Source organism: Callithrix jacchus, chromosome 1, assembly GCF_049354715.1.
Source record: "Callithrix jacchus isolate 240 chromosome 1, calJac240_pri, whole genome shotgun sequence".
Classification (NCBI taxonomy): Eukaryota; Metazoa; Chordata; class Mammalia; order Primates; family Cebidae; genus Callithrix; species Callithrix jacchus.
The window spans coordinates 43,717,334-43,741,441 of NC_133502.1; the positions used below are offsets into that span (position 1 = coordinate 43,717,334).

Below are 24,108 nucleotides of genomic sequence, written 5' to 3' on the forward strand. Positions count from 1 at the left end.
ATATTCTTAGATTTGTTACCTAAATCATATATTATACACAATTTTATTTTAAAAATAGTGTAGTAATATATTTACAGATAGAATCCCAAGACTTTCTAAAAATTTCCTTATATTAGAGATGTCCATAATCGGTAGATTATTATAATACAGAGCATTTGAAAATAAGTCCAATGTTTATGTCTTTATCAATTATATTTTATTTAAAACACCAAGAATTATGAAAACATGCATTTTATGTTTTTCCATATTATGTTAATATCTTTTAATCAATTTTTTTAATGGTCAACATAGGTTTTTAATTGAAAATTATGTTGGTAATCTATACTTATTATAATCAACTAATTAACTGAAATATTTAAGATTTTCTTTAGGAACATTTAGAATCCTAAATTTAAAAGATATATACTTATTAGTCAAATTAAATATGAACCAAAACTTCACTTCTTCATTCTTCTTCATAGTTATTAATAGTTACTCAAGATATTTTACTTATTTCCTCATGGAAAATGATGAAGAAAAATGGGAATGTTCCATTATTATTGACCTTTAAAATCCTTTAAGTTAAGGATTATGAATACTTTTAGCTCAAAGCATACATAATCTTGCTATTTTCTTTTTCTTCTACATATTCCCACTCAACAGCATTTTCTTGAATTTTAAAATGGATAACATTCATTTGACATTTTGCAGTCTAAAAATTAAATTTTCATGCTTGCTTTGAATACATCTGGGAACCTAGAAATGAAATTTTGATAGAAATAAAAATGCCACTGGGAATATTATTGATTACCCAGAATGTGTGGCTTTCATTTACCAATTAAAACGTATTAGCTAAGTCATCTGGAAATGGGTTGGCATCTATTCTTTCAATCATTAATATAATAGATAGTTTAGACCCATTGTCTGTAAAAGCTTTCAGATGATCATAAAATGTTAGAACATAAAAGATCTGATTAACTTTCTAGAATCTAGACAATTGGAACATCATTTTCAGAGTGTATTAATATCTCCAGATTTATAAGGCAAGCAGTCACAAAACATTGGTTTGAACATTTATACCCTCTTCAATAAAGGGATTTTCCTCTCCTTCTTTGTTAACTGTGAACTTAAAAATAATAAAATTAAAAACAAATTCCCAATGCCTTTTATATTGTCCCAGGTCAATTCCTGGCTTTGGTCTATCTAGCATTCTGTTTAAAACTCTCTAATTTTTCCTATTTTTCTATAGTGAGGTGCTCTTATGTACTACTTTTATTTTTGTGGTCAAAATCTGAACTCTAAGTCACAATTACATGTGCTTTTAAATTCTCATATTTTCCTAGAACTGAAAGCATTATATAAATGTTAATTATGATATATTGCCTTTATTTGGAATGCCAGTTCACTGAATGTCTCTTCTGGACCATACTGGGTTAAGTCTAGGCAATTGAAAGATGAGGATGAAGATGAAGGCTTTACCTTTTAAGAAATTTAAGGAATCTTGCTTTTTCTCTTGTGAAAATTGAGATTGTTACATTCTACTTGGATTTCAAGAATCTGTCAATTTTAATATCAGTTTCAAGCTGTCTTCCCTTTTACTTGTAGTGCTCATACTGTATTAGCTATATTTTGTTACTAAAATCTGCTTTCCTCAAATCATATTTGTGAAGAATGGAAATAATTTCTTGCAAATTCCAAATTGGCATGGTAAATTCTCCTTTTTTTTTTGGAGATAGAATCTTGCTCAGTCACCCAGGCTAGAGAGTAGTGGCATGGTTATGGCTCAATGCAGTCTCAACCTCCTGTGCTCAGATGATCCTCCCACCTCAGCCCCTTGAGTAGCTGGGACCACGGGTAGATGTCATCATGGCCAGCTAACATTTTAATTAGTTTTGTAGAGATTAGATCTCTCTGTATTGCCCAGGCTGGTCTTGAAGTCCTGGGCTTAAGTGATTCTCCCACCTTGGCCTCCCAAAGTATTGAGATTACAGGCATGAGCCATGGCACTCAGCCCATAATTCTGCTTTTTAAAATTTTCAAAGTACTTCTTTCTCCTCCTCATGCCATTTGTATAGCAGGTGCTTTATTTATACTCACCATCTATCTATTTAATAATGTGGCACTTCTCTTTGATTATTGCTATACTACACAGAATTGTTAAGATTGCAAAATTAATATAGACAGCCACATCTAACTTTTACTCATTTCTATACTTTTTCTGCTACCTCATAATGAGTAATAACTAGTTATTCCCTGTGAGGTTGAATTAAGTCTAGAGAAAAAGTTACCCCCCACCTTTTTTTTTTTTTTTTTTTTTTACTAGCTTTTGGATTCAATTGTTTGGCATGGGAATAATATAATGAGCTTTCTATAAGAAACATTAGAGTAACTTTTATAATCTTTTTTGTATTTCCTGAAGTCATATTAGGGCAGTATTTGATTTACTAAACAACATAACCTGGATGTTCTAAAATGTTCTAAATACCTTAAAATGTCATCAGATACTACAGTATTTCTTAAAGTGTGGTTTCAGGTCCCATAGAAGGGAGGGTTCCCAAAATACTTTCAGGAAGTCCAAGAAGTCAAATCTCATTTCATAATATTACTAAGACAGTATTTACTTCTCTCAAACTGTCATTCTCTCATGAGTATACAGTTGTTATTCAGAGGCTACGTGATTCATTTCATCACAACAGAGTGAATGCAGAAGTGGATGTCAAAATATAAGTGGATTCTTTCAAACTGTTCATGAAAGATTTTGCAAAGTGTAAAACAAAATGTTTTCTTCTTATTAGGTTTTTGGAAATACATGCATTTCTCACAAAATGTGTTATTTGTGGTAAGATTCAATGAATTGTAGTTATTTTTAGTTAACAAATATATATTTAAGATTTAAAAAATTTTTTCTTTCTAATATGGTATAAAGAAGTACTGAAACCAAAATGTTTGCAAATTACTGATATATAGAACTCTTGATTATAAAAAAGGCTCATGAAATTTTTACAATCTGTATTAGAAATACTCATGTATTTACAGTAAGCTTTACTTTAGAGTTTTCTTTAAAATTGCTTATAGTCAGTGGAAGCAGAAGGAGAATAAAGTAGTCTCAGATTAAAAACTGAAAAATTGAGGCCTGGTGTGGTGTCTCACACTGTAATCACAGCACTTTGGAAGGTGGATCACTTGAGATCAGGAGTTTGAGACCTGCCTGGCCAACATGGTGAAACATCATCTTTACTAAAAATACAAAAATTAGATGAGTGTGGTGTTGCACACCAGCTACTTGGGAAGCTGAGGTGGGAGAATCGCTTGAACCTGGGAGGCAGAGGCTGCAGTGACCTGAGATCATGGCACTGCACTCCCTCCTGGTTGACAGAACCAGACTCCATTCCCACCCCCAACCCCCAAAGAAAAAGAAAAAGAAAAAAAAAACATGAAAAATTATAGATGACTTTGTAAGCAATATGATGCTCTCAGGAAGGCTGATAATGAAGATGAACTAAAAGTCATTTTCAAAATCTCTGTTGAGTTTTGAATTATTGTTAGATAATATCCTACTTTCTCCCTGTTCTTACAATTAAAATGTCAGTCCCAGCAGGAATCTACGAAACTTTTTTAACGCATCTCATTCATTCAACTAACATTTAGTATGGGTAGTCTCCGTGTAAGGCTTCTAGTCTATAGCTAATTCCAGAGTAAATATGAAAATGTACTCTTCACAACTTTCATTTAAATGGCAGATCTGAGATTCAAGCCTGTAGTACAACCAGGGAGGCCAGATTATATATTTATCCGTGAAATATTAATTCTTTGGAGTTGAGAAATGTAGTTCAGTAAACACATATTGAGTATGTAGTATATGAAAAGAATTCCCATCTACCTTGCAAAGCAGAGCTTTACTTTATTAAGATATTTGTACTCTCCAAATAAATTAAAACACAATATAAGTATGAATTTTATGCTAAACCATGAGAGTGGTATTACTTTGACCCTCTTCTTAGATTCATGATACAGAGACTTGGCTTAATGACATCAATGATTTTTTTTATGAGTATATATAAGAGGTTTTCTTTTTTTATTGATATGAGATGTGTATAGTGCACTGGGTGGCTTGTGAACCCAAGAATACTTTATGTTTTTTAATCTGAAGAACAGCCGTAATGTTTTCTTTATATTAATTTTTACCTCTTTAGATTTCCATAGAAGACATTTCTGAGATATATGTGTAGCATAAACACTTATTTTAGTTAATTGTAGAAGTTTAACACTGGCTATATTTACAGCCCTGTAGGTATAGTTGAAAATGTACATATTAAACAGTTGTTCTCTGACATGGTTAAGAAAATCATCTGTGTTATTAATTATACTTTTAGCATAAATGTGCTCTCATTTACTGAAATGTAAAAGAGGAAAAAGTGATGATGAAGATAATGATGATAATATAAAACATCAATTAAGTTAGCAAATTTTGTTCTTTTTGCAGTATTTGATGATTTAAGCTTAATGAAGCTATGAGTTGAAGTTTATTTCAATAAAGTGAAATTTCTAGATTTATAATTAGTTTTATACTCATATCAGGTCTTTTTAGGTGAATCAAAATGTCGATATCAATGAATTCAAAGCTATATTTCCAAACTGAATTAAGGAATTGTGTAACCATGTTCACGTTTTTAATACTGATTAGCTTCACTCCTAGAATAAAATACTGACTTACGATATACAAAATGAGTATATAAGTTGACTTGTTGAAAATGAGATGGCCATTTATTTACTGTGTTTATCAAAAATAAAATTTCTTATTTTAAAAATACAGGCTACCAAAAGCTGAAAAGAAATAATCTCTGTGGTATTTAAAGCTGCAAAAATAATAATTATCACTATTTTTCAATTAATATCTCTCCTTTTCTTAAGCAGTTTTAAGGATACTTAAAGCATAGTTCAAAATTAGAGTTGACAATTTCAAATACAAACCAACCAACAGTGTAATAAAATCAATACTTACATTTCCCTTGAGGCCACTATTTACTGTTTGCTGCACTATTTCCTTAATGGAATGGCAGTTATGTTTGCAGAAACCTTGTAAGTACCATTTTTATGTTTTAACTAAAAGCAGCTTTCTTGAAGAAGTATGATAAATAAATTCTCGAGTACTATTAAAAATTGTCATGACCATTTAGTGGTTCATATGAGTGCAGAGAAGGCAGCCTTCCTTTTATTTTATTTTTTTGATTAAACATCATAGCATTTGATAGGGAGTGATATTTTGCTAATAATGGTAATATGTCTTTTATGTCGTTATGATGATGGACTCAAACATATCACTATATTTAAACAACTTGCCCCATTTAAATAAACACATTTCCAATTACTTGGTTACGTTTCATTTATGAATTGCTTTTGGCAGATAACTGTAGAAAAAATTAAAGGGAGGGCAATAAAGGAAAGTAGCCGTTTATTTATCTTCACACAGTAAAATTATTGTCAAAATGTGATTGACAAAATTATTTACTAATCTCATTTAGTTGATTAGTGTTTTTTATTGTATGATTATACAGTAATTTCCCTTTTTCATTATTTTGTGTTGTTTTTACAAAAAATTGTTTCTTACAATTGTTTCTGAAAAAATGACTTCAGAATTACAATAGGTTATCATTTGTCTTTCTTTTTTTACTCTGTGTTATATTGCATTTGAAATTGTCTAATATGATATTCTTATGTGAATGCTTTAGGTAGATTTGCATTTTTTAAAGATTTAATCAAAGTTAAAAAATCAAGTTATTTCCATATTTGCTTTTGCTTTTGTATTAAAGATAATGATTGCATAAGAATTATTTAATATGAAAGGGTACTTTTTACCTCCCAGAGGAGTTTGATCAAACTTTGTTTTTATTAGTAATTGTACAAACTAAAGTAGAAAAGTTGTGTGAACAGAATTCATGGCCTGTTTAGAGGACATATTTTGAAACAGGATATTGAAAATAAAGTCCATTGGCCAACTCAAGTCTTTTTACATGATGATGTCAGCAACTATGTCCTGTGATAAAAGCTGCAGTATTTTCATGACAAAGAAAAATTCATATCCACATCTTTAATAAATGAAGGAAGAAAAAAAGCGTTGTTAGTAGATTCATCTGTTCCCATCTAAACCTTTGTAGCTTTTCTCAAACTGTAAATATTGAGAGTAAGATCAGAATAAGTGTGGTGTTGCATCAAAATTAATTGCTAAAGTTATTACTTACAGTGTCACATGTATTCCACATTCAGGCTTTTCACACAAAGCTTTGAAGAGCCCTACAGGACCAACCAGATGTAATTGATACAGAATCACTGCTACACAACAGCTGCAGTAACAAGGTGCTGCAGCTTTTACTTTAATCTACCTTTCTTTCTGAGAGTTTATTATGTTTTTGAATTTATTCTTTTGTAGATCTGGAGCTATCTTTTTTATGGAAATTAATCTTTTTAGAAGATTTGTACTCTCTTTTTCAAACACTAATACATTCATTCAAGTATCCTATTATTCAGATCCAGCTGGCTTTTATCTGGTGATATTTACTTCAAAAAGCCAAGTTAAATGGTACCATAGATTAATTCTCAGGGCACAGGAAAGCTTTTTTTAGAGAAAAACATGATTTGGTAATTACTTGAAATATCATTGAAAAATCACAGAAAATGTCAAAAATGTGTTGTATAATCCGTCATAATAATAAACTTCAAAAAATTCTTTCGCTGAAGATGTGGCATTCTGAGTCCATCATAAGTATTTTATTTCAGTCAAATATTATATAACCCATAAGTTAGTTTGAGGTTTTAACAAACTATATCATGAATTTTAGCTTTCTGTTGTTTGTTTACACAAAGCAGTGAAACTTCAAAAGGGGCATTATCCACTGCTATCTCTTACATAAATCAAACTGGAAATAAGACACATTTTACAATTCAATTTAAGATCCCACTGAGACAATAATGTTGCAAGCTGTGCATTTTGCAAAGTAATATAGTAATGTCTAGTTTGCATTTTTGAAAAACCAAATTAATCACACTTTATTGAATACGTTGGAGCAAACCTAAAATTCATCTATTATTAAAAACTTGTGCAACAAACACAAACTATATTTTATACATAAAGGACAAACTCATTTATTCATTAGGATAAAACACTTGGAGTTTGCATTTTGTAACTATGAAAGAAATGACATTTGCTATTGGGGCTATTTTGAATTTTTAAAAGAAGTCTATGCATAGTAAGCCCTTTGAAACTTTATTTTATCATGTTAAGTTGTACCAGGTTTTAAGCTTTCCAGATAAAAATGGAAATTTAACTTAAAAACTTTGAGGTAGACAACAAAAATCATTGAAGTACATGATATGATTTGAAGGGACAACTGACATGAATGAAAATAATCACATTGGGTATTATTTACATGTGATAAACCTATAATAATATGATTAATTTAAGGCTTCGATAAGGGGGAAAAAATAAACTCTCCCTAGGTGGAATGAAGGCTTCTCATGCTATTTGATTTTAACAGGCTGAAGATAAGTACTTTCTGCGTGTATATATTTTTAGGTGTGCAATTCCCTATAGTATTAGATATAAATTATTGTGGTATCTTTTGAAAATGATTGCCTTCATAATATATTATATACTGTCATTTCTGAGAGGTCAATATTGAAGAATGCTGGTGAATATTGTGAATAGTGAAGAATAGTAATAAATAGTGAGAAAAATGGATAGTAAGTCTGGGGTGTTTATTTTACTGGTAAATATTTTTCAATGTCAGGGTTTTTCTGTCTGCTGATGTGTATAATATTCTGTTTGATAACAGTTATTTGAAGTGCTGTGAAATATTCTCTTTGCACCAAATAGAAATTGTGGTATTAAAACACATTGCTCAGATTTAATTTTTCTTTAAAAAGATTGAAGCAACCTTGTTACATTTCATAGACCTTGTTATTTAATCCTGAATTTGGGAGGAATATTCCCCTTTTAGCATCTCCAACTGTGCCATTCAGGGAGGGTCCAAAAACTGTCTGTAAACCCTGAATCTACCAAGTATCCTCTTGCTTTTCTAATAAGACATCCTCATTGTTGACTCAGTTATTGGTGAGGTGTTACCCTCCGTCAAGAAAGGGTAAATTATATTTCTGTATGTGAAGCCTTCCAAATGTGATACAGATAGTTTTTTCTTAATTTGAAAAAAATATAAACTGCAAATATAAAATCTACAGGCAGTAGATTCAGTTATGGAGTAGAGTATGCAGTAACCACTTGTCCTCACCCAACATAATTGTTTTGTCATGACTGGCTCTGGAAACCAATTTGTTCCTCAGTCATCTTCTTAGAAAACTCTAATGATAGAGAACACAAGATTATTTTTTCTATTTTATCAATTTTCCAGTGGCATGAAATATGAGATTCAGGAATCCTGCCCTGGTCATATCAATGTCAATGTGGTGGATGACAGAACTCAGGATGATTATTCCTGATGATGAGTTCCTTCTCCTCCTTCTGACTATCTGATACATCACTTTAATCATATCTCTCCTCTGCTTAAGATGATGACCAAACTCATCATCTTGACATCTGAGAACTTTGATAATCTGGTCCTAGCCTACCTAATTCCTTCTGACTTCTCAAGCTTTCCTAATATGTGTTCTCTCCTCTAGTCAATTGAGCTACCCAGCTGTCATCCAGAGCCACCATTTATGTATGTCTTCGCCTCACTGCATGGCCCAGATAGTTTTCTGAACTGGGTGTGCTCTCTTGTGCAGTGGAAAGGATATGAGGCCAAGAGTCATGCAAACATCTTCCATCTTCCGCTCTTTTCCCAAAAAGCTGTGCGACCTTAAGCACTTAATTTAATCACTCTTAACCTCCTTCCCTTGCTGTAAAGTTAGGGAATTAGACTTTATGGTGCCATCCTCTGCAAAGTCTTACCATATTGCCACACTTTAAAATGTATGTTTTCCGATACACATGCTTACAAGTGCTTAAACACATGCATGCACATGAGAAAGTTCTTTTTCATCCATCCATAATTGGTATCTCAATTAACATATCATGTTATTGTATTTATTTGCTTATTATTTTATCCAACCTCCACATAGCTTGAATATAAACTCCATGAGGACATAAATTTTTATCTGCTTTGTCCATTGCCATCTTCCCAGTGCTTACAATGGTGCTTGGCACAAAATGCATGTTCAGTATATGCTAAAAAATGAATAAACAATTTCAATGTCTATTTTGTTCCCTAATATTCTATGATTCAAATATATACAGAAAAATAAATTGTAGATTATATTACAAAGTTTAAATACAATTTATTTCTCCTTGGCCTGTACACAGTCACATTGTAAATATATATTTTTTTAATTATGTTTTCTGCTCTATTTCTTTGCCCGGTCATATGACTGCATAATAATCTTTGTCTGATTGCTTCTATTGTCTTACCTCCCTAAGATTTCCAATATGCAGTATTAACTTAATTTTAGGATAAACAAGAACATAAATTGTTTTTCAAAGCCATCTTATTCATCTAAAATTTAAAATTATATTAATATTAACCTGAGTAAATGCACATAATTAAATGATTTTCAAAAAATATTTTTACAATTCAGTAGATATTTGACACCGTTCAAAAATTAAGCCATGTTCTATTCTTTTTTTTTTTTGAGATGGAGTTTTACTCTTGTCACCTAGACTGGAGTGCAGTAGCACAATCTCTGCTCACTGCAACCTCTTCCTCTGGGGTTCGAGTGATTCTCCTACCTCAGCCTCCCAACTATCTGGAATTATAAGTATGCAACATCACGCCCGGCTAATTTTTGTATTTTTAGTAGAGATGGGGTTTCACAGGTAGGCCAGGCTGGTCTTGAACTCCTGACCTCAGGTGATCCACCCACCTCAGCTTCCCAAAGTGCTAGGAATAGAGGCCTGAGCCACGGTGCCCAGCCCATGTTTTATTCTTAAAGTCTTAATACTTTTGCGATTTAATAAGACTTAAAATAGTTAAATAGATTTAAAACACCCATCATAGTAATTTGCACACACACGAGTTAAAAGACAAGTCATCTTTGCATTATCGTTTATTGGTATATCAGTAATACAATTATGTTTCTTGTGAGATGGTTCAAAGATACTAATACTAAAGCATAAAGTATACTCCAGATGTTTCTTTGTGCAAAACAGTAACTCTTCATAGGAAGTTCACAAAGCAAAATATCAAAATCAAATTGGGAAAACAGTATCTACGCAGATCATTTTAACTAAAGGAAGTTCTTAGGTATTTAACTTGCTCTGAAAAATGCTGTTTTAGTCTAGTAACTGAAGTCTTAAGTAGTTGTTTTATATAAATTATTGTAATTAAGAGCAACATTTCCTGTAAGTTTAACACAGTGCATTTACCCAGGCGACCTCAAGTCTTAGGCCAGGCTTATCTAGATGAGAGCATCTTCATATCATGATCTTAATATTTTCTGACGTAATGATGTGAGAAAATGTGTGTGGTAGAACAGACAAAATGTAGGAAGGGTATAATATTTTAATATTGGAAGAAATATTAAAATTATTTAAGACAGTTTGGGATTACAAGGAAAATAAATTATAGTAAGTATTTTACTAAGGAGAATAATTTTTATAATCAGATAACTATTTATTGTTCAATAATTAAAGACCCCCTAGATGATGATGGTGATGATGATTTGAGAGAGGGTCTTGTTCTGTCACTCAGGCTGGAATGCAGTGGCACGATGATGGCTCACTGCAACCTCTGCCTCCCAGGCCCAAGCAATCTGCCTGCTTCAGTCTCCTGAGTAGCTGGGACTACAGGTGCATACCACTGTGTCCGACTAATTTTTGTATTTTTTGTAGAGACAGGGTTTCCCCATGTTGCCCATGCTTAGCGTGAACTCTTTTGTTTGAGAGATCTGTCCACCTTAGCCTTTCATAGTCCTGGGATTACAGATATGAGCCACTGCACCTGGCCATGGAGATAATTATTTTTAATAGGTAGATTTCTCTTTACAATGAAAGAATTTAAAATTCAATAGCTTTATTACTATTATATCTAGAAAATAATAATTTGAATACATGTTATTTTTGTAAGTTGAAGATTTTTAAAAATCCTATTTCTTTTGATTATGATGTTACTAGGTGTACTGTTTCTGTATTTTTCTGTGTGGAGCTAGTGAAAATTTTGAAAAATGTCTCCAATATTTAAAAAAAAAAAAATCCTATTTCTTTTTTTTACCACTTTAGAAAAGATGGCAATTTCCTCATGTATTATTTATTTTTTAACCAAGGCATGTACTTTCTTAATATTGATGTAGGGAAAAATTAGTGGGGAACAGAAACAAAAATGAATGTGACTGATTTAGCTAAATACCACCCTGAGTTCTTGTCTTTTCTAAACTTAATCCTGTGTTTAGTGTTTGATTCTGACATTGAGTCATTGTGTGACTACATAGGTTCATGCCCCTTTATATTCTTCATTGGTCACATTATGGTTTCAATTAATATATTAGATAATTTTTAAAATAAAGAAGAATAAAAATGTTTAAATCTTACTTTACATTCACCTATAGTTATTGATATTGTGAGAAAATCAATCCTGATTTAAAAACACAGTTTTTAACCATCTTTTATATTCTAATTCTCATTGTCATGGCAGTCTATAGAGAGTTTTATAACCATTTATTTTTGGGGTAAAAATGAGTGCTTATATTTTCCTCAAATTGGAGTTATAAAGGTAAAAATAAAATTATTCGCATTTCTGCTAATCTTAAGTATTCTTTCCACTGCCGGCAGCCAAAATTTTATTGGTCCTTTTGACCTTGAAAACCTCCTCCTCGGCATGCCCATGAAAAACTGATGAAAAGTGCTTTGAATAGAATGTCTTCACCATGTATAATAGAAGCTATGGTCAGAATGATTTGGTTTCATATAAACAGTAGCTTTCAACAAGTCTGCCATCTGCATGTAATCTACACTATAATATAATATTTTTTCAGTGGTCCTTCAGATGTGCTGAATTCTTTTCTGTTATATGCAGTACCTCAGTTAAAAGGCAGCCATCTCCATAATGTTTTTAAGATGAACTTTGTAATTACTGGATATCCTAGCTGATTATTATATTACAAGTTGGACTAATGGCACATTTTGAAATTATTTTTAGTGGTGTCTATTTGTTTTTTTCTTTCTTTATGCCATCTACCGTAAATAGTAGTTAGGATTGTTAAATCTTTAAATTCAATCATAATGTACATTCAATCGTTATTAACTGAGGGTCTAAGATATGTCAGGCATTCATGTATTCATGTTGATTATCTTATTAAAAAGAATATTTTAGCTTAGAAGTAAGTGGGGAGTCATTTGTGCTAAGAATTTATTATCATCTGTGTAGGAGTGACATACCAATATTTGCTTATTCTTGCTCAGTTCTTCAGGATTAAAAAATTATGCAGTGAGGCTTGTTTGGGACTTATTCTATGTGTTATAGCAGAAATACACTCTTGGTAGCAATACATTTATTCTTTCTTTCTTTTTTTTTTTTCTTTTTTCTTTTTTTTGAAATGAAGTTTCGCTCTTGTTACCCAGGCTGGAGTGCAATGGCGCGATCTCGGCTCACCGCAACCTCTGCCTCCTGGGTTCAAGCAATTCTCCTGCCTCAGCCTCCTGAATAGCTGGGATTACAGGCATGTGCCACCATGCCCAGCTAATTTTTTGCATTTTTAGTAGAGATGGGGTTTCACCATGTTGACCAGGATGGTCTTGATCTCTTGACCTCATGATCCACCCACCTTGGCCTCCCAAAGTGCTGGGATTACAGGCTTGAGCCACGGCACCTGGCCTATTTATTCTTTCTATACCCGCTTGAAGCATCATGGCTTAATCTACTGTGTATAAATTAATGACTTCCAAATTTTCTTCACTGGGCATCTCTTTTTCTTCCAAATTTCAGTCCCATATTTATCACTCCCTCTTGTCAATCTCTGCATGACTATTACTGAAACATCACATATTCAACCAGTTCAATATTGAACTGAATTTCATTGATCATAAAATCTGATCTTCTTTGTAAGGGTGACTAAAAGCAAGGATTGTGAATTCAGAATTAGGACAATACATATAAAGGCTTAACGCAATGCCCAAGGCATTCTAAGTACATGATATATATTAGATATTATCATCATCATTACTGCCTCCTTAATTATACCACTATACAATTGTTAATCTAGATGCTGAATTCATCTTTCATATTTTACTCACTTCATCTCCATTTGTATCGAAACGGTTACTAAGTTCCATCAAGCTTATTTCAAAAATATTAAACATATTACCAATTCTTTAACTTCTCTATCTTTAATTCCAGTTAAAGAATAATAATTAGGCAAATATATGTTATTATATGTGCATGCACCTCTCCTGCATATCATCAGCTGCTCTATAACAAAGGCTACGTCTGAATATTTTTAGTGCCACAATAATGTTTACCAGATGTAAATGTGAGAATTGGGCTGGATTTGCAGCTCTCAGCTCAAGAACTGATTGAGTTAGTCTAACCTAATTTATTTCTGGGGATACAATAATGAGAAAAAAAAAAGGCCTTGGCTTGACCACATGGAAGTTACATTAAGGCAAATTTAAAAAATATTTTTCTTAGTAACAATGGGAAAAAAAATGAAGGCCTCTAATCAGGGCAGTGAGAGTGTAAGATTTGTAATTAAAAGTGGTGCTTCTAAATTTGATTACGGCAACTGGGGCAAAAACAGACAAAATAGAGATAAATAACTGGTGAAATCAATAGGACATGAAAAGGAATTGGACACTGACGGTGCACAGTAAGAGATGAGAAGATAAAGAGGGTGTCTAAGTTCCTGGCTTATAAAACTAGCTAGTGATGTCATTCTTTGAGGCTAACCGGTTTAGGAAGGAGATAAATTCATACTTAAATTCATACATATAAGAAATTTCAAGACAGTTCCCAAAGTATGTCATCTCACTTATGAAGGTTTTATGCTTTTTGGAAAATTCAATAGCAATTTGGCTCAAGTGGGAAGAAAAGTTTTCCATTTCAACACAAATAATTGAGAACTGATAACATTGTACAAAATCATGAAAGTTAAAACTTATTTCAACTTGCCATGAACAACATTTATACATGAGCATAGGAATATTAATAATATATGCCTTGACATTGATTACTCCACTAACAGTATATAAAATATAACTTACCATTTTATTTAATGTGATTATAAACCTATAGGGTAATTAAAATATCCTTAGAGAATTTACAGTTCATTGGTTTGCCTAATAGAATAATAATTTGATGAGGTAAAGTTAGAAAAGGTAAAAATTTATTAACATTGGCAATAAGAAAGCAAAATTAACATAGATATTTTATACCAAACTGCTTTATTTTGAAGAACTGTATGAATATGTTTTAGATAGCAAAGTATGTCCCTTGTGTGGTCATTTCTACTTTGTCCTTTATCTGTAAAAAATTATACTTAAGCTGTAGAAATTAACCAATTTTTTTCCAGTCTCATTTCCAGAGACTACAAACACTTGGCTCTTGCTTACACTCAGCTTACAGTCAGTATTTACAAGACACCTTAATATTTAGTCAATGCTAATTAATATGGCTACTAATTTTTTCTTTACAAAAATCTATGTAACTGTTTACCTAATTTGAATCTGCATTCGTTTGTTTTGTTTTGGTGTGTGGATCTATTTTGCCTGGTTAACACTTAGAGGATGGTGCTAATGAGTCCAAAGACAACAATGGCATCCAAAAATCAGTGTTTTCTGATATAATTATCTCTCTTTTCTGCACATATAGTATTTGACATTTTATCTTTATAATACTTACTCTACTTCTTTTATTTTGAGTTACCTCAAAACTTTCTAAAATTTAGTATGACATAAGGAAAAATATATGAAACATTATTATTTATATGTAGAAATTCACTTTAATGAATTTTATGAGTTCCAAAATGAAAGCTATTTAAAATTGAAACCATTTTCTATTTTAAGTTTCCTAAGGCTATTTTAGTTTTTCCTAATTATCCAAGTTTCTCAGGATAAAAAAGAAATTGTTTTTAGTAATGTCTGCCTGTTCATTAAGTATCCTTTCATCTTACATTAGTCACTTGGATATCAGATCTGATTTTACGGTTTGTTTCCTGTTCTCTTTAGTTCAACAATCATTGGCCATGGTAAAAAAAAATATTCAGCCAAAATTTAAAAATAAGCAGTTCTAGTTTCCATTTATTTGTGTTTACTTTGTACAATTTCACTTATTGTTACTTTCGGCACCATTGTGGAGTATATAGGGCAATAGAAATATCTTAAGTGAAGAAATTTAGGTTTAGCAAAGTTCTGATGAGTCCAAGAACACTAATAGCATTGGTATTACGTTATAAATAATGCATATAAAATAAAATACATCAAAACATCTCTGTATTCAAAAGAAAACATCATATGTAAGACAAAAGTCCCCTTGTATGGCAAGAGTTTCACATTCCTAATTAACTGTATCTGACATTCAAGTAACACAGGTAAGATTTAGTTAATGATAGATAACCAAAGAAAAAAATATCTAATTATTTATAAGAAAATAACATTTTCCTAAAGGATATATTTATAGGTAATTGAGTAGTTAGAATTTATAGCAACATTATTTTTCTCTCAAGAAAAAAATAAATTGATGTAAGAATATTAAGCCAAGCAGAATTAGTTTCATGAAAGCCAATGTGTTCCTTTTTTTTTCCCCAGAACTTCCCAATCAAACATGATACATCTGCTGACCTACTCTGTGGGCATTATTTTGCAATACCAGTTAGGAGGCATTTGTGGCATTTTCTTTGCTAAATGACTACATTTAAACAGGAACATTTTAAACTGTGTCCCTAATTAATTATATCCCTAAAAGATTTCTTCATTTCTCATTTTAGTGGCATGATGAAGTCAAACCAAAGCATCAGGAGATTTCAGTGTTTTTATATCCTAAAGTAGATCAACTGGGCTCAGAGAGTTATCCAAAAGAATATTCAAAGGCTACATTACAATAACTCTCATGAAAGGACTGTTTCCACAATTCATGCAAAATACTAGCATTACTGCTGACATTTTATATCATTTTCTAAATAGAGTGAACTTAATCCACTAAAAGATCATAACATGTTTATTCTCTCACCTACCTCTGAAGTAACAGCTGAACATCTGTAGCACCTGTGACTAGTAGTTACTTTTATTTAGTAGTTCTGTTACCATTGTTAAGATGGAGTTGACATCCTTCTAAGTGGTCTCCAATGGTATGGAGTAAATGCCTGCTCTTGCCGTCATTTTCATTGTAAACGAATCTTGACAATGTCAGGTTCCTGTCACAATGTATCAGTGTCACTCAATAAGCAGTGGTGTGACCGTTAGTCCCTTTGAGATTTGCCTCCTTTATCAGGGTCAGTCTGTGGGAAAATCTTAACAAATAGTTACATGTCACCTAGGTATAAATGATAGTAATGCAGTAAAAGGTATTTTTACTATTATAATGCATGGTAATTTAAAAGGCATTTATATTTTACAGATCACCTTCATTTTGTGTTTTATTGTTTTATGTGTTTTCTATCTAAAATGCATAGAAATACTGTGGACTTCTCCTTGGGAACCTATGTCTTATTGGATATATTTCTGAATGAAATGAAAAAACTCAATAATATATATAATTATTTGGACTAAGACTATAATTAGTGCCATGCATACACACACTCAAAATTGTTATTGTGTTTTTAGTAAAGAGAAACTAACAATATCTTTCTTCAAAACATTTTCCTTTCCCTTTCATACCTAAAAATTGTGCTTCCTTTTATTTATCTTTATTCTTTCCCATTATTTCACTTTATTTACAAGAACCAGTTACTAAAATTTGATTTATAATATAGCCATATTTGTTGTTGGTTTTCTTGTGTATGTTTATGCAACAGGATATTAAGTAAAATTTTTTCCTGTGGTCTTCAACGAGAACAAAGGTGTCAGGTCCCCTCATTTTAAAGAAAGTGAAAAGCAATTGGTACTTATGAATAGTAACCGAATTAGCATTGCTGTCTTAACTATCACTCCAGACTCCACAAACAACCACCTTATTCCTTTATAAGAATGGACTACACTCATTTATGAACATTCATTTATAAGACGGGATTTGAAGAGATCATTCTAGTGAAAGTACAGCAACTGATAAGTATGGCTGTGGTTTAGTAATCCCTCTTTGAGCATGCTTCCTCACTGAGATCAAGGGAGGGAAATTCCAAGAGAATTACTCAAAGAGTGCAGATGCTTCCACTTCATTTAGTAGCTGGATTTCTGCTTAGGTGTGAAGTGCTGATTGGGAGCAGGTGGTGGGGGTGATGGTAAAGAACTGAGGAGAGGGAGCAGGCTGGAGAAAGTGGACATCAGAACAAGAGGACCTACACCCGGAGGAGGTCATTAGTATCAAGAGGCAATGGGAGTTTAGGGACCTTAGATGAGCATGGAGCATTTCTACTGTCAGGGACTTGTGCAGTTAGAAGGTTCCCCAGTAAGGATTCCCTTGAAGGATCAGACATTACTACCAAGGAAGTGTTTAGATTTAGGCTTTTAACACTTGAAAGATGTCAGTGGCCTAAAGGCACAGCCACAGAAGTTGCAGTGCAGGAGAATTTAAGCAGGGACCATTGAAGCAAGAGATCTTTATCCTATTACCCAGAAGAAGGAGAGAAGGAAGACAGAATGGTTGAAAAGCTGAGCAAGCCTCTGTTTTCCAGATACCTAAAGTCTAGAAATGGCTAATGCTGGGGGAATGGGGAAACAGAGATGACAGTTAGCAAGAATGAATTTATTATACTCAAAATATGCTCAAGCCTCTTAAGGGACAGAATAGGGATCCTTGACAAAGCTTTTTTGAAGGCAGTAATTAGAGGAAAACAAAAACTATTTTATATTTGTAGCCCATCATTTCTGACTATTCAATAATCTGGCACCCTTAGAGCAGGGATGGCTTTCACAATTTAGGGATATATTTCTGCATTTAAAACCTGGTCCTTCATACAAGATGTATCATAAAATGCAATAGAAATATCAAGTGAGGGTGAGCCAAGAAAAAAAGTCTGAGCCCGTGAAGACTAAGACGTTGCATCAAACTATTGTTTTTGAGAAGCTATGTTTTAATGTTGGAATGAGGAGGGACTAATGGGAGAGAGGACCTCCCACACTTAGTCTTTACGTATTTGAATTTCAGTTACATTAAATGTAGGAGCAAGGAGATAACCTTGCTTATCCTTGAGGAATACATATCTTTTACACAAAAGAAAAACTAAACACACACAATCACTTTTTATATATAAATTTCATATATTTTAATATATAGTTATTGGTATATTCTGAATAGCAATATAACTAAGCAAGATAAAGCAAATTATTTCAGATATATAAATATACAAATAATATTCCTTAGCTGGTGACAGAATTGGTTATCAGGTGTTATTTTCAACTATCCTTTTTACATTCATGTACACACTACTAGCTGCTGCAAAGCTGTATATTTGTTCATTCTACTCTACCGAAATCACACAATGAAATTAGTAGCTGGGCTTCATGGGGCATATAGTTCTATCCCTTGATTTTATCATATTGCAAGTACTTGTGTGTTCTGCTGTTCAGGATACAGATTGGCTTGCACCTGTGGTCCAGTCTCAGCCCTGTCCCAGTGCTTCTCCACTGTGTATTTAAGAGTAGGTGTGGGAGACCCTCTCTCCTGAGTCCCACTCCCTCAACATTAAAATATGGCTATAGTTTCTAAATAATTAAAAAGTTTGATACACTGAGTCTTTCCATTAATTCGTGACTGTATTCCTTGGCTCTTCGCCATTTTATATTTTTAGCATACTTTATGAGTTTTTGTATTAATTCTTGAGCCCCAATTAGAATATGTTCTTTGGGAACACTAGGGCTTTATAGGAGTCATCCTTGTATTCCATGATGAAGTGAAAGAAAAAAGAAGTAAGTCAGTATTTTTCTGTTTCTATCTCCCCTGGCCAAATATTAGAAGTTTCTTATATATTGAATCTGCTGCTGTTTCTTGCAGTCTTAAGAGTAAACATGAATTTTAAAAGTATTTATGTGTGTATATATATATTTGTGTGTAAGTGTAGTACATATATACTGGTTTATATTGTGCTATACAATGGCTTAAAGCAAAATGATGAAAATATCCACTTAATAACTATGGGCATGTCTTCTGAAGGAGCCTATTTTCAGTTCTTATTTATTCATGCTAATAGATGAAAAGGATGTTATAAATAATGCAAAAATCACTTACAGCTGACTTAGTTATATATTGTATATTTTTCATCAGACTTAGTTTCTTAATCGTTTGCTCTATTTATTACCCAAATGAGCTAACATCATGAGTATTTAACAAATGATGATTGGCAGAGATGGCTAGAAGCATTCTATGGAGTGAGGAAACCCAATATAGTGTTAGAAATTCACTAGGGAAAATTCACATATGAATGCTTGATATTTACCTGTGCACAAGGTGCTGATATCTCTGACACAAAAACAGGTATAAAAATGGGTAGCATTTCGTCTGTAGTCTGTGTTCAGGGTGATTTAATCAGAATTTTAAGATAATATTTTATACCTCAATAATGTGAAAAACAGAGTTATTTGCATCTCTACTGATATGAGTGAAATTTAAATGTATTTGCAGAAATAACTATTTTCCATTTATTTGTTTATCCTGGCAATAAGGATTTCGATAAAAGGGGAAATTAGTTAAAGTGAACAGAAAAACAGAAGTAGATTATAGGTGTAAATGGAGCTCAAACTGAATCCAAACTAATGAATGTATATTTTTCCACTCCATATTTTAGTTAATTATCCTCAAATATGCAATCTACTTTGAAAATATAATCATTACATTTGTTGGAGATTTTAAATGAAGTATAAAATATAGAGAAAATTACTTATTATTTCTAAATTTCTAGTGCAATTCTTGTATTAAAATAATATTTATTCCAAAGCATGATTTCTTTATACTGATAGTCAGTTTTAACTGATAACATACAAGGTAAAATCAATGCTGAATCATAACATTTGTGCAAATCAAATTTCACATATTTTGTGAATTAAGCCTGTAATAAAAAATTGCACATTCTTTGATAAAGGCAATGTAAAAAGAAGATGTTTAAAGTTTTTATAATAATAATATCTTGATATACATTTGGAAAATTCATCTATTTATAGTTCTTGCACATTTGACTAGTACCTTGGGATAAGTGTCAAAAAAGTTATGAGAACAGAAATAAGGTGTATAAATCTGTGAATATGAAAAGAACTTTTATATCACAGTGTAGGAGCAAGCTGGAGAAATTTCTTTTATGTGAGTCATTTCTGTATGAAGCTATAAAGTTTTTTTAAACCAAAAGCTGTCATGGTTTCTTGTAAAATAATAAAGATAATAAAGATATCCATTTTAATTGATTCTTTTCATTGTTTAATAAAATTGCTTTGTTTGATTGCTGAAGAATTTGAATTGAGTTTTCATTACCCACTTCTGAACAATTTACTCTAAGATCCAGACAGTATTGAGCTAATGAGTTTGAATTTATATTGAACCTTAACTGTCTTCATGAAGTAAATGGAAAAAAAATCATGGCAGTAACTAAGTATTCTTCATTAAAAACTATGTCGTAGAGATTTTACAATGGGGCTTTTAGCAGAGTAAAGCATTAAGTTGGAGTTTTACCAACTTTGCTGTTTCTATGCATATTATATGAAAATAAGGTTTCTTTTTAAGAAATTAAAAACTCATGAGCTGATAGGGATATTCTGGAAATTTCTTTTAAGTGGATAGTTTATATATTTAACAGATTCAGTTAAGGAATAAATTAATTTTAAATTAATTTAATTTAGGAGCACATCTAAATTGAAATGATTTATAAACATCTTCCGAGGAGTATTCTAGAAGGGTGTTTCATGATCTATTTAAATCTAAGTATTGTCACCAATACTGAAATGTAATTCAGATGTGTGGCACTGACGTGGAGACATAAATGTGTTTCTCTTTATTTGAAAACAAGTGATGTATTTGTTCACACACACATGCATGCATCTTTAATTTTTGCTCTGGCATTATCTTGTATAAAGTGATCTTTTGTGTTCTCTGTACAGTGTCTAAACAAGCTGGAAATTTAATGGTTCCATTTTTAGGATTTGCTGTGTAATGAAGTTAGGCACTTTATTCGATGGCTAGAAAGTCATTTACTACAAGGATAACTTTGCATTCTATACCTATTAGTGTGTTTCAGTTCCAAGGAGTAATTAATTATCTAGTTACATAATAGAGCCCATTTAATATTAGATTCCACCATTAGATTAAATGTTGCAGAAATATTACTATTTTATTTTTAAATTTGAGGTCCTATATAAGAAATAGAAAATCAAAAAGAAGGTGCGGCTTAGGTGAAATTTACTTACTTTGACTTATTACCCTAGAAATCGGGTTGCCAACTCCAAATATGATATATATTTTTAAATCCTCATTTTAAATTAGTCACTGGAAGATCTGGAATAATATTATATCCAAGTAATTTATATTCATTCCCCACAGGCAGCAGTGATGGTTCCTGGGATAAGGAAGCACTGCCCTCTTCCCCATCCCAGGGACCTCAGGCCTCTGTCACCCACCCCCGTATGCCTGGAGCACGTAGCCTTCCAATTAGTCATCCTCTCAACCATCTTCAGCAGAGCCACCTTCTGCCAAATGGTATGATGGCATTTTTCAGCACTAAAAATGGTAGCTTTTTAAATTGTAATTATCAGTTGGCAAAATAGGACATAATAAAAAGATATACTATATTTAAATAACCAATTGGGATAAGTTAAAAAAAATCCTAGTATTTTAAGCAAGATTCAGACTGATTATAGGAATAATATAGCAAAAAATTGACCATTTGTATTAAACACAGGAAAAGTCATGAAATGATAAACCATTACACCAAACCAGATAGCTGTAAGCCTAGTTTCTCAGAATAATGAGTGAAATTTTTGCATACAAAGAGGAAAAAATATTTTTTATTTGACTACCAGTATTAGAAAACTTTTGTATGTTTCCATTTTTAATGATTTCTGTCCTCCAGAGCAATGATGATATATGTGCATTTTTTATAGGACTGGAACTTCCTTTTATGATGATGCCCCACCCTCTAATTCCTGTCAGCCTACCTCCAGCATCTGTCACCATGGCAATGAGCCAGATGAACCACCTCAGCACCATTGCAAATATGGCGGCAGCAGCACAAGTTCAGAGTCCCCCATCCAGAGTTGAGACATCCGTTATTAAGGTAATTGTTTCTTCTACAATTATTTTGTCATGTTCATCTTAAGCTACGATCTCTTAATCCTCTTTTCTTATTCCATAAGCAAATTTGAACTCTGAAAAGCTAAGTGAATGATTACGAAATAGATAAATAGATTATGAAAAAAATCACTTGCAGCAAGTGGCCCCAGGGGCACATTACTTAGGCAGGCTAGGGTTGCTTTAAATTCTCTATATATCTATTAAGATAGAGAAGAGCATAGGACATTAAATGATATAGTTTACATTGTGTGTGTTCTTACCTGAGTAGTTGTGGGTATGTGTGTGTGGTGTTACAAGCTTTTATGTGTGGAGAATCAGAAGACCAGAAGAGATAAATTCTGCCACTTCCTAGCTCTGTCACCTTAGGCATGTACCTCAATCTTCCTGATTCTAGTAAATATCTAATAAAGGCATAGTCCAGTGGATTATATTGTAAAAACTAAATGAAATAGTAAAATTGGAAGTTTCCATAAATTCAAAAATACACCAAACTGAAGGTAACTTTATTGCTATATAAACTTCATATGTGCATATATACACAATTCTGTCTCCTCTATCCCTGTGTATCTGTGTATGTGTGTGCATCATATGTGTTATATATCTTTTTCTTTCATATTATTTTAAAATGTGTTTAAATAAAAATATTTTACCTGCATCATCTGATTGGCTAAGGAGTAAAAAATAACAAAAAAATTAAGAATAAATTATTAATTTTTAAACGAAGTAAAAGATATTTCAGGCTGCATTATCATTATTTGACATTTTTAATTATCCAAGTTTTCTGAATATAATACATTTAAATTTAGGGTAGCCTCTGGAGCACATCTTATGTAAAAGACCCTGTTTTACTACTTTTATATAATGTTGAGTAATAAGCAAATAAGAATTATTCTTATATTAATGGCTCTAAAAACACAGATGTGTCCCAGATGCTTTGGTCATTTTCTGTAGTATCAATACCAGAGGAAAAAATAACAAAAGGTCTCACAGAAGACCCAGATCAACTACTAAAAGATATCCATCTGAAAGAATGCCAGTGAGTGCCACATTGTTATCAGCCAAGGAACTGATAAAAAAGATCTTTGAAAACTCTTCTCTATTCCAAATAACTTTAAGAGGAAGATTGTTACTGGATGATTCAATAGGTGAGATATCACAGTATTATTTAATTTATGATGATGTTTGGCAATAGGTATTATTGAGAATTAAGCATTCTGATTGCCTCACTCATTAAAATTACCTAGAAGAGGAGTTTGGCTGAGGGAAAAACCAGCTAAGTCTTCCCATCATTGTAGTCAATGGCTACATTAAGCAAATGTTACAAGGTACTAAGTATTAATTATATGATATGACTAATCTCATTAAAAAATGGTAATGATTACTGTAAAGAATCATCTCATAATATTAATTATGTAATTTTTACTTTCAAAACTGGTGACTATTTAAAATCTCTCACTTAGATAAGATTTACATTAATAAATAAGGCAAACATATTATGGAAGATCAGATTTTAGCAGTTTAAAGTCATAATGGGTGTCTAAGTTATGATCGGTAGCTAATATTTGCAGGAGAGATGGTTTACTTATTCCTGTATCCAAAAGCATCTATCTATATACTTGATTTATTTTACTTTTCAATATGCACATATTTAAAATAACAGTTGTACTACTTGTTAATTAGAATTCTTAGGGGAGCTCCTTTTAATACATCCTTGGTTGTCAAAGTTTAG

General features: G+C 32.0%; 1 protein-coding gene across 4 annotated transcripts in view; it reads left to right on the forward strand.

Moving 5' to 3' along the window:
* Positions 1-24,108, forward strand: part of DACH1 (dachshund family transcription factor 1) — a 428,780-nt gene that overhangs the window by 270,823 nt on the left and 133,849 nt on the right. For 2 of the 4 annotated variants that reach the window (XM_035296525.3, XM_035296528.3), the window contains exons 4-5: positions 21,630-21,785; positions 22,190-22,362. In XM_035296525.3, coding sequence (XP_035152416.1) covers positions 21,630-21,785; positions 22,190-22,362 — 329 coding nt within the window. The remainder of the gene's footprint in view (positions 1-21,629; positions 21,786-22,189; positions 22,363-24,108) is intronic. The other 2 variants (XM_008984114.5, XM_002742585.6) reach the window with 1 other exon arrangement.